A 12,453-nucleotide genomic window follows, 5' to 3' on the forward strand; every position below is an offset into this window, starting at 1 on the left:
GTGGTTTTTGTTAGTGAATGCGCTTAGATGTTGAACCTTTATCTAGCTGAGCCATGTAGAACAGTGTGAGTGTGAGTGTGTCTTAGCAATAGCCCAGTTAGAAAACCATTTTCTCTGGGGTGCCTAGGTGGTTCAGTCGCTTAAGCAACCACCTCTTGATTTCAGCTCAGGTCATGATCTCAGGGTCATGTTCTCACAGTCGTGAAGTGAAGTCCCATGTTGGGCTCTGTGCTCAATAGGGAGTCTGCTTGAGATTTTTTCCCTCTGCCCCCACCCCACTCATGCTTGTGTTCTCTCTCTCAAATAAATGCATCTTTACAAACAAAACAAAACAAAACCCATTTTCTCCAAAGTGCAATAGCAATTGTCAATTTGCTTATCTTTTTGCTCAGGGTTTTTTCCCTCTCACATAATGAGAGCCTGGGATTAGGAATTCAAAATGATGTTTCAATCAATGAATCCTCTGAAGTTTTTAAGCAACAGTTTCAACAACAATAACAAAAAATTCAAATCATGAAAAGAACAATCCAGATTTGGATCTGGGCAGGTGTGGCCAGACAGAATGCCCAGCTGGTCCTTTCTCAGTTGAAGGCAAAGTAGATTTTCAGAGTGTGAAAGTGGAAGGGTGAAGGCTTCCAAACCTGTATTTAGCATCTTCATCCTCTCCTTCCTATCATCGCCTTTACTTTCCCAAACTATATGCTTTTTCAGCAGCTCAGCTGATCAGCACAACTGGCAACCAATGGGAGCTGCTTTCTTCTGCCAACTGAGTGCCAATTACTGTGAATGCACTCAAGGGAGGAACCTAGACTAGTGCTTGCTTTATAGGGATTTCTGTTTGCTTTGTGAAACGCAGTATTTTCTTCAATTGGCCGTATGGCACCATAGACACAGAGACAACTGAGGCATGTTTCCTGCATCCAGACAGGTACACACTGATCAGGGAGATGGATGAGTTGTAGCTAATGATAGCAGCAAAGTCATTTGCACATAAATAATTTAATTTCAGTCCTCACACTTTACAGATTTTAGCCATTAAAGGGATAACCGCTATTTGTAATATAGAGTTCTTAAAACTTTGGAGAGAGGTATATACTGTGATGATCATAAAAAGTCTCAGCATCCCTCCTGGCCTCCCATTTCAGTCATTTTCAATATGACAAAGAAGAAATTAGGACCATTAGGATGGTATATTTTCTCAAGGAAGGAAAAAAACAGGGAGCAGTCTAATTTGGGGGAAATAAAATGCCTTGTCATAGGAACATCTACGTGTCTTTTAGAAAAAGTACAGTTTTGAACATGAACTGAAGATGACATTAATACTCTGCACTAGGAAGTTTTTTTTTTTAATATTTTATTTATTTATTTGACAGACAGAGATCACAAGTAGGCAGAGAGGCAGGCAGAAAGAGAGAGAGGAGGAAGCAGGCTCCCTGCTGATCAGAGAGCCCAATGCGGGACTCGATCCCAGGACCCTGAGATCATGACCTGAGCCGAAAGCAGAGGCTTAACCCACTGAGCCACCCAGGCGCCCTGCACTAGGAAGTTTTTATATAAAGTTGCAAGTTTTAGTTCAAAGTGAGTTTTTTTTTTAACCAAGTTACTTGGTGTTCCCTTGATCTGTATTTTAAAATATAAAGTCCATGGGGGCACCTGGGTGGCTCAGTGGGTTAAAGCCTCTGCCTTCGGCTCAGGTCATGATCCCAGGGTCCTGGGATCGAGCCCCACATTGGGCTCTCTGCTCAGCAGGGACCCTGCTTCCCCCTTTCTCTCTGCCTGCCTCTCTGCCTACTTGTGATCTTTGTCTGTCAAATAAATAATAAATAAAATCTTTAAAAAAAAAAAATATAAAGTCCATGTATTAGGTAAGAATCTCTTCTCAACTTTTTCTAGTGAACACAAACACATATGGTGAGCATATGGGTAAAAGATACTTTAATCATTTAGTTCTACAATTGCTAGTAAACAAAATGAGCAGTCATGATGACATGGCATTTTACATTAAGACTAAAACATATATAGAAAACTTCATTCTCTTCTTACTGACTTCAGATAATGAAAACTTTTTTTAAAAATGTAATTTATGTTTTTCTAAATGTAATGGTGTGCACTGGTTAAGCTGAGGGTTTATTTTTGAAACTGTGATCGGAAAACAATGGTAGTGGAAGGAGGCCTGACTGTCCTTTAAAAAGCAGACTTTAATTCACAGTTTCTTAGAAAAACCATTTGAATGTGTCCTGCAGTTACACAAATATAAGTCAAGAATGTTTTGAGAGAAACATTAAAATATTTAGGAAAAGAAAAAGACATTATTTGGGGTTTTAGGTGAATGGGGAGATGCCTGCTGATTACTGTTTTTTTTTTTTTCCCCTCATGGAGAGGCAGTTTGTAGGTGTCGGGGGGATTTTCTGTGTTTTCTCACTTGGGGATTGCATGTGGGGAAACAAGAAGTGGAGAGAAGGGGAAGGATTATATTTATGGGACTTCAGGAAACTGAGGCACCAAGTATTGTTTTAGTACCTGGGTGAGAGGTGCCTGGCTAGTTCAGTCAGTAGAGCATGAGACTCTTAGTACCTGGGTGAGGAAGTTGCAGGAAGGGTGGGTTTCCCTCCAAATACACACAGCCTGGAGATGGGAGGTTTGGGCCACTTTGGAAGAATGGTGATCCATGGATACTTGCCATTTCACAAGAAAACCTGGATGTTTCGAGAATGATGGAGAACGGGCATGGTGGCCTTAGGATGAGACAGCAAACAGATCCTCTCTCAGGGACAAGCAGCAGGCGCGAAGCAATTAGAGCACTCACAGGAAGGGTGCCCTCCTCTCTATCACAAGCTGGTGAAGACTGAACATACTGGTTAAATACATAACAGCACTGTCTCTGCCTAGAAAAAATAAATTACAACTGAAAAACATACAACAATCCTACAAAAAAAGAAAGAAAGAAAGAAAGAAAGAAAGAAAGAAAGAAAGAAAGGGCACCTCTCTCACATAAACACACAACTGAATTAAAAGAAAAATGCCCAACCGGCTAGAGTTTATTTGCGAACAGTATCAGGTCAGTGTTCGTATGAACGGCCTCAAAACTGTGGAAGTTTCAAAAGACAGGCAGCAGCATCTGCAATTTTTTTTTAAACTAATATTTTTTAAAAGATTTAATTTATTTATTTGTCACAGAGAGAGAGATCACAAGTAGGCAGAGAGGTAGGCAGAGAGAGAGGGGGAAGCAGGCTCCCTGCTGAGCAGAGAGCCGGATGTGGGGCTCGATCCCAGGACCCTGAGACCATGACCTGAGCCAAAGGCAGAGGCTTAACCCACTGAGCCACCCAGGCGCCCTGCAGCTGCAATTCTGAGACCATGATGTGTCAGAGAGGTTGAGCAAAGTGGGCAGTTGGCAGCATAATGTATTCAGTGCATATTATGCTGCGAGTGATTGTGAACACCACAGAGGCTACGGTGCTTTATGAGAATCAAAGCAAAATGGAGACCATCACTTTCCCACATGAGCACAGAAATGTCTAAGGAAAAAGTCTTATGCAACTTTGAAGATATGTTGTTAATCACTGCCATTTGCTTTAATTCACTTTGAGATGGGCTCCAGATTATCCTCATTTTCTTTGAGGATAATACTTGTTAGAAAATAATGTGGAAGTTGTAGCACCAGGTATAATGATAGTAGTGCCATGACCTTATGACTGTGCTCTTGTTAATTTCCAAGCTCTGAAGGGAATATGTGACCCAAAACTAATTTTTATATGCATTTTACCAAGAGACTATAAACTGGTTTTCTTTTCTTATCTTTAAAATTATCATCCAGAAAAATTGACTTTATTTTTTTTTAATGTGCAGTTTTACAAATTTTAACCCTTGTGTAGATTTGTCCAACCATATCCACACTCAGGATACAGAACAATTCCATCACCCCAGAAAACATCCTTTGTGCTATCTATCATCGGTCTATAGTCATACCCTTCCCAGCCCCAATGCTTGGCAACCACTGATCTCTTGTTCATTACTATGATTTTCTTTTGAGAATGTTGTATAAATGGAATCATATAGCATTTAACCTTTTGAGACGGGCTTCTTTCACTTAGCATAATGCCTTTGAGATTTTAGAAATTGTTACATGTATTATTAGATCTCCCCCACCCCATTTGTTGTATATTATGTGGATGTACTGTAGTTTGTTTATCCATTTACTCACTGAAGGATGTTTAGGTTTTGGTGATTATGAGTAGCTTCTTTTCACTTGTGAATGTGCCTGAGTTTTTATTTCTTTAAGGTGAGCACTCAGGAGTGAGACAGCTAGGTCCTATGGTAGTATATGTCTGACTTCATAAGAAACTGCTAAACTGTTTTCCAGAGTGACTGCACCATTTTGCATTTCATTAGCAGTGTAGGAGAGTTACAGTTGTTCTAGAACTTCTCAGCACTTGGTATTATTGCAAATTTTTTATTCTAGCCATTTTGATAGGTTTATACAGGTATCTCATTGTAGTTGTAAATTGCATTTCTCTAATTGTTAATGAGGCTGAAAGTTTTCTCATGTGCTTTTTTTTTTTTTTAACCATCATTATTCCCATTTAGGTAAAGTGTTTAAGTCTTTTGCCCATTATATAATTAGATTAGTTGTTTTCTTACTGTTGAGGTTTGAATATTCTTTATATACAATAGTTCTTCCTTTCAGTGATCAGCTGAAGTCTGAAAGCAGAGGATCCTCCTTCTGATGTATTGTCAAGAGGTCAATAGTAGCCTGACTATATCACACTACCTATGTCATTAGCTCACTTCATCTTATCACATAGGTGTCTTATCACCTCACATCATAGGAAGACAAAGAGTGAGAGCTGTGCAATAAGATATTTTGAGGAAGAAAGAGACCATATTCATATAACTTTTATTACAGTATGTTGTTAAAATTGTTCTATTTTACTATTATTAATTTCTTACTGTACCTAATTTATAAATTAAACTCTATCAAAGGAATGTGTGTACAGGAAAACCCATAGTATATATAGAGTTTGGTACTATCTGTTGCTTCCGGCATCCACTGGGTTCTTGGAACACATCTCCCAAAGATCAGAGGGAGCTACAATATTCTGGATATAAATCCTTTATTGGATATGTGATTTGCAAATATATTCCTGGTAACTTTTCCTTAAAAATATCTTTCACAGAGTTAAATTTTGATGAAATCAATTTTTTTTTCTTTTTTGGGTTGTGTATAATATGCTATGACTAAGAAAAATCAGTGCCAAACCCCAGGTCCATATTTAGGGAGGCCACATTGACACCTGCCACTCCCTGGAATGTTCCTCTCTGCCACATCATCCTAGTTGTTTCCTTTAAGACTCAAACTTTATTTCCTTAGGAAAGCCTTCTTGCCACTTTCCTGTTTGGCTCCATGGGCACAGTAATTTTCTCCTCATTTGTGTTCTCTCTGTGAACACTTATCTTCCCAATTATGATTTCAGGTTACATGCCCCTTCCCACCAGGCAGGGAACTCCACAAAGGTGGGGGATCAACTTTGTATCCCCCGTGCATGGATTAATACATAGTGGGTATGTACTAATGTTCATACTCACCGAAAAAACAGAAGTGACTAATTTCTAAAGACATTATCCTTTTATCCTTAATAATTACAGTTTGAGGATCTATCAAAAAAATGTTATTGCTTGAAGAACATTTAAAAACTATCTTCAACTTAAAATTGAAAGTTTATTATTCTTTGAGAAGTCTGTTGATTTAGTCATCTAAATAGGCTTGCTGGCGAACATCTTTTCTTAGAGGAAAAGAAATGAAATTCATGTAGAATTGTGGGAGATTTTTAGGTGACTAAAGTAATGGGTATGAACTGATGATATTTAAAAGTAAAACTAAATAATTCTGTCTGCTGAAATTAAGTTTCTGTTCGTTGTCAGTATGTTAAAGTAAGATGCATATCAAAATAATGGAGTGTCCAACCTCAATAGCTGCTAACTATATGAAGAGGTGTTAGGAACTAGCCCTCTGGTTGGGGAGAACTTTCATATATCAAAATATATACTCTGGGGATGAAGCTATGTTCTGACAATGATGATGATGAAATCTTCATAATTTAGGAAACAGCATTTTATCACTGTATTCATAGGAAGTTAGATGTATTTGCTTTCATTCATTCATAACAGAACAGGACAACAGGGCTAGCACCAGGCGCACTTCTGAAGGACAATAGTTTCTCCTGGTATCTTTGACTGCCCCTCTCTGCATCTGCCTTCCTCAACCTCTACCACAGTCCCAGAGTCCTCTAGCTCTCTGTTTGTGGACGTGGCATACAAAGGATGAGAGCTGCCCTGAAGGGCAGTAGACTGAATTTGGGATTTTAGGAGCAAGAGAAGTCTGGACTGGTGGCTTTGTCCATCATCATCTTGTCCCAATTGAGACATACTTGGGAGTCAGGAGAGGAATCTGAGGTCAGAGGAGAAAGGTCTTGTAGAGATAACAATGGAGAGAAGGGCTGAAATTGATAGGAATACCGACTGGAATTAGGTCTGAACAGAAAATGGGATAATTTCAGGATAATATTATGAAAGATGAATTTCCAGGAATAACTTGATTTATAGAAGATATACTGGTGGACCAAGCTATCTCTCCCCTTGATGCTGGAAAGGATTCCATGGTTTCTGCCTACTAACAATCTCTATAGAAATAGGAAAGAATCTGAAGTCAAACATTGTAATTTGGGACGGATTATTATTCATGATGAATTTTAGTCACTACATCAGTTTAACCAGTCATTGCTGTGTTAAATTTAAAATATCTAATTGCATAATACTAATTTAGTGTTAATGGTCTCAGTAAGAAGATGGAGAGAAATATTTTTGCTTATAGGTCTTTGCATTTATATCTATCATCTATCTATCTGAATCTCCATTCTTGAACCTGGAGGGATTGTTTCTTTTTGTGTTCCTGAAAATCTGTGCATCTAAAGCTACTAAATTTGTTTCTAGTATGTACCACTGCCGTGCTCAAAAGTTTGTTATACACTGAGCACTTAAAACACGTGAGTTGAATCTAGTTTCCAGTTGCTATCTGCTGGAGTCACATGTGCAATCAAGGCTTATATGCAACAGTTGGATTCTGGTTCAACCCTCCACCAATCTCCCCCATATCCCCCCTCCCCACCCCGGCCATGCTTCCACTCACCTTGTTAATCTAATGCCCACAGAGCCTCCAACAGGTCAGAGCTCTCAGAGCCTATTAATTCCAAACAGCTTCTGCTGGAGGTAGCCATTGAGCAAATCCTTTTTAAACGTCTCTAATAGCTGACTGAATTAAAATAAACAGAATGTCCATAATCTTCAGCTTCTGTTGTATAAACATACAACAAGCTGAAAGTAGTAAAGAGGCTAAGCCTCAGAAGCTTCAAACTGAAAATTCTTTAAATATTTGGTTGACCTTTATATAGAAGGACTGGGAAAAGCAGATTTTTATATTACTAAGGAGTATGTATAGATTCAGAATCACTCAGTTATTTCTCTAAACAAACCTCTTACTGACTGTTCTAAATACAGTTCTATGTTTGGGGGTATACACACGGTTATGTGTATATATGTATATGTATACACACACACACACACACACAACTTACACATATCTCTGCAGTTCTTGTTCTGCAGTTTGTGTATGCCTGTGATTTTGTCAAACCAGACACCTGGTAGCCAAGTAGAGGGCATAAACATAATTAAATAAATGAGCAGACCCCAGAAGTTTGCACCATGCCATGCATTGTTTAGTTTCAGAATTTCAGCAGAGACTGCATGTGCACTTTGCCAAAATACTCACTAGAGGGAGGTCAGCTCTCGTGGGGAGAGTGTTTCCTTCTTCTCGGAGCCCATCTGCTTCTGTAGGAACAAGGCCAATTTATGTTTCACAGATACGTCAGGAGAAGGGTGTGAAAACCTTAGCTGACACCACTGATGCTTTAGTGGCCCTGGATAGTGGCCTGGCCATCTTGACCCGTGACCTGGCTCTGACTAAGTTCCTGCACTCACCATGGAGGAGCCAAATTATGTGTAGGAAGAGTGATGGTATGTAGTTTTCTTGGTGCCAAGATTATATGTAACATATTGTATGGGAGGGTGGGAATGGTGTGGTTGAGAAATGCCTATTTGGGTATTCAGAGCAGGTGGCATAAAAGTTACCCACACCTTTTCTTCTCCTAGGTATATAATGTATTCTGCATCTGCAGGATCATAGTAGGACCCAGGAAATGGATACCAACAAATCCAAATTATGAAACCAAGAGTGTGAGGAAGTGGAGAACACTGCCAAGGGAGTGGCTGAAGGGATCATTGTCGAGGCTGTGCTAGGAGGAGGGTGGTATGGCAGAAAAATCTGGTGGCCCAGATGGGGTTGAAGAGCACTGGGGCACTTGGGTGGCTCAGTTGGTTGAGTGTCTGCCTTTGGATCAGGTCATGATTCCAGGATCCTGGAATCGAGCCCTGCATCGGGCTCCCTGCTCAGTGGGGAGTCTGCTTCTTCTTCTCCCTCTGTCCCCTTCTTGCCCCTGCCTGTGATCTCTCTCTCTCTCTCTCTCTCTCTCTCTCTCTCTCCGTGTCAAATAAATAATAAAATCTTTTAAAAAGGGGGTGGGACCTGTAGTGGGAGAATGAGAGTGAAAAAGTCAGACAAAGAGAGGTTGGTGGCATGGGGAACTTTCTGATATTGTTCCACAGGTGGAGTGATGACAAGGTTCCAAGTAGAGCTATGACAGAGAGTTATCCAAGTGGAATAGGTATGAAGGTCTTAAGGATTGTGGAATAAAGGACATTTGAGGCTAGGGTATTCATTGGTTCATCAGTGTGAATATTGAAGTTACCTAAGTTAATGGTCTTCTCAGTATGGAGAGGAAAACTGAGCTACTGCAGTCTTCAGTGTGGAGTGAAAGAGAAGAATAGTAATGGAGAAGGAAGTTGGGAAGGCTTAGCAGACAGCAGGCACCTAATGAAAACAAAGGGTATTAGTATGAGAACAAAAGAAAAGTGATCCAAAAGTGGTAAAGAAGCAGTGAGGCTTGCCCTTCCCCTATCAGCCCTCTGCTCCCCATCTCTCAGGGGAGGGCTGGGAAAATGAACAGCCTTCAATGGGAGGGCAGTGGGGGAAGCAGGAACCTTGGACAGAGTCAGGTTTGGGTAAGAGCGGGAGATAGATGTATTATTCTGGGACAAAGTATAGTGTTTATTTTTTTTTTTGTTTGTTTTACAATGGAATGGAAATACTAGCCAGGAAAGTACAGAGAATTTGGAAGAGATCGGCAGTGGGAGGAAGAAAGTTTCCCAAAGTAACACAGTACTATGCAGAACTGAGCATCCTAAGAGGGTTAAGGACACGGGACATTTGCTTTGGGGTGGTGGTCGAGGTATCAGGAATAAATGGGGTAGGGGACAAATGGAGGAGATGCTCCAAGCTGGCATCCATTGAGACCCAGGCAATCTGGAATATTTGATGATAGCTGCGGCGGCCCACTGTCATGTGCTGAAGGGCAGCAGAGACTGGCTAATCCAGCTGCGAGTGGTTCCCATGTACTGGTTGATAAGGTAATGTGATTTTTGCCCCAAATCTCTTTTGGACTGCATGTGCTCATGGGCTACATTTGTAAGAACTTTACCTGACTAGGACTCCAACACCTCTTTAAACTTTTAATCTACATCAAATTATTATCACCAACTTATGTAACTATCACCAATTAGTTCTTGGGTTTTAAGAAATAATATTGCAACATTTATTGAAATTATACGTAATTACTAAAAATTCAGCACAACTTTCCATCATTCTTCAATAGATTTTTTTTTTTGCCTACTGCTACACAGTAAATACAGATTCCATTTTAGTTCTTCTCTTAGAAACAAGTAATTGAATTATATGAAATTGAAAGGTTATGTTTCCAGCACAGAGTGAGTTTGGATACTCTTGATAGGACTCAGACCTCAAATGTTATCCTAAAATTTTAGCCTTAACAAAAATCATTATAATAAAAGCTCCATTTTAAAAAAAATCACTGATGCATAACTGAAAATGAATCACTGAGTACATTTAGCTGACATGTACATCCCTTTGATGCTTAATGGACTCAAATTGCTCTACTAAATATTACCATCAGTGCTACCCATTTCATGCTAGGGCCTCTGACAGCACAATGGATATTTGGGAAATTGTAAGGACAAGTGACATATCAGACACCACATCTGCCTACCTAATAGTATATGTGGAGGAGGTTGAAACTTTGATGTAGTAATGTTTTTGTTTAAAATGTCCAGGTCTTAAAAACAAAACTGTATTTTTGTCTTTCTTTGTCCTTGGGGTTTTTCTGGCTTTCTTTCTCAAGAGTAATTCTGTCAGACCTATAGATATAGAGAACAAATTGAGGGTTTCCAGAGGGAAGGGGGGAGGGAGGAAAGGTCAAAGGGGGGAAGGTGAGTGGGAGATGCAGACTTCCAGTTAGGGAATGAATAAGTATCACAGGGATAAAAGGCATAGCTTAGGGAGCATAGTCAGTTACATTGCAGTAGTGCTGTATGGTGACAGATGGTACCTGCACTTGTGGTGAACACAGCATAACATAACAGGAAGTTGAATCACTATGTCGTGTGCCTGAAACCAATGTAACAGTGTATGTCAACTATACTCCAATAAAAGAGTGATTGTGATTATAAAGTATGGGTTGAAATTTAAGTATTCCTTATGAATTTAAATATTAAACTCTGTTATTGTGGGAATGTGACGGTTGTCTCTTGCACCAAAGAGCCCATGGCTCACTGAGAATGGTTGGGAGTTCCCATGAAGCTCAAGTTCTAGCCCATCTTTCTTCCTGCTCAGGGTCTGGAGGATGTCTCTATCCTGAGATATTGTGTGCTCAGAGGGACTCACCACTAGCCCAGAAAACAGCTGTTGGCTCCCTTGCAAATAAGAAATAAAGAGAATAGAGTGGGTTTGTGAGGAGACCTCTTACCTTGGCTAAACTTTCAAAGTGAAATCATTAAATCTGAAAGAATAGTAGCATTTTTGGGGTCTAGAGAAAGATTGGTTTACCTATGTGTGCTGAAGGGCCAGTGCCCAGGAATGCGGCCTGCCACTCTGCATCTGATCTAAAACAAAGGCAAGTTATCCAGCATATGGTCTGCCTGACCTGTGGGCCCTAACTGGTGTCAAGTGAAGGAGTGACTCCCCACCGCCGCACCCCGTTCCTAGAATAGGGCTGAACAGTCTTCATAGATTCTGCGTTTCTTTCCTGCAGGACATTTGTGAAGATATTTCAGATCACGTGGAGCAAATCCATGCGCTCCTGGAAACAGAGTTTTCCCTGAAGCTGCTGTCCTACTCTGTCAACGTGATTGTGGACATCCACGCCGTGCAGCTCCTTTGGCACCAGCTCCGAGTCTCTGTGCTGGTTCTGCGGGAGCGGATTTTGCAGGGTCTGCAGGACGCCAATGGCAACTACACCAGGCAGACAGACATTCTGCAGGCTTTCTCCGAAGAGACAAATGAGGTGGGTGTTTGAAGCCAAGTAATGTGTTATCAGATGTGACCATTGGAGAGTGTTTTCAGTTCAGAGGTGGGGGATAGGAATTCTTTGTAGGTACATAATCAGGTCCTGAACTGGGCTCTGAATCTAGGGATAGTGACCAAAGGCTAGGGCACTTTTAATGTGAATAAAACTTTAGACCAGAGTTAATTCACACCTGATAGTTTGCCCATAGTGGTTTGTGCTAACCTGGCTTCTTGTTCCCCAAAGTTATTTGATAAATATTTATTGAGCACTTACTATGGCTAGGCATTAGGTGCTAAGAATGTCAGAGTGACCAAAATGTGGTCTTTGACTTCAAGGAGCCTAGTGCCCAAGAAAGACAAAAAGCACAGACATTAAGGGCAGATTGTGATGATGTCACTGGAGGACAGGGAAGGGGCACCTAACTCAGACAGGAAAGCTTTACCAGAAGTGAGTCCAACCTGGGATGTGAAGGAGAAGCAGGATTAGACTGGGTAATAGAGGTTCTAGACAGAAGGAATGGCATCATCAAAGATCCAGAAGTAAGACAAATGACAGGTTCAGAGAGCTGTAGACAACACTGGAGCCAAAAGTTCCAGGCACCAGGATTTGAACTAATAGGTAAGCAGAGGTCAGATTATGAAGATATAAGTCCTATTAGAAGAATTGGACTTTATTTTAAGGACAACAGGAGAGTTTGTTAGGGGATTTAATATGATTAAATTCATACTTTGAAAAAATCATTCTGGATGCCATGAGTCATATGAGATTCAGAATTTTACACAGCCAATGTATTTGGATTTTTTGTACTCATATTAAAAGTATGTTTAAAAGTTTGTTGTTGTCACTTTTGATTCATGGCTTAAGAATGAACACTGTGGGGGTGCCTGGGTGGCTCAGTCAATTAAGCATCCGACTCTTGATT

At 40.4% G+C, this 12,453-nt stretch overlaps 1 protein-coding gene across 3 annotated transcripts in view; it reads left to right on the forward strand.

The window, feature by feature from the left end:
* The window catches only part of LOC116861941 (A-kinase anchor protein 6-like), a 417,382-nt gene that overhangs the window by 136,288 nt on the left and 268,641 nt on the right, over positions 1-12,453 (forward strand). For all 3 annotated transcript variants that reach the window (XM_032848876.1, XM_032848878.1, XM_032848877.1), the window contains exon 3: positions 11,277-11,528. In XM_032848876.1, the coding sequence (XP_032704767.1) occupies positions 11,277-11,528 (252 nt within the window). The remainder of the gene's footprint in view (positions 1-11,276; positions 11,529-12,453) is intronic.

The sequence above is a fragment of the Lontra canadensis genome, unplaced genomic scaffold, assembly GCF_010015895.1.
Source record: "Lontra canadensis isolate GAN:19392208 unplaced genomic scaffold, GSC_riverotter_1.0 scaffold212, whole genome shotgun sequence".
In the NCBI taxonomy this organism is placed as follows: Eukaryota; Metazoa; Chordata; class Mammalia; order Carnivora; family Mustelidae; genus Lontra; species Lontra canadensis.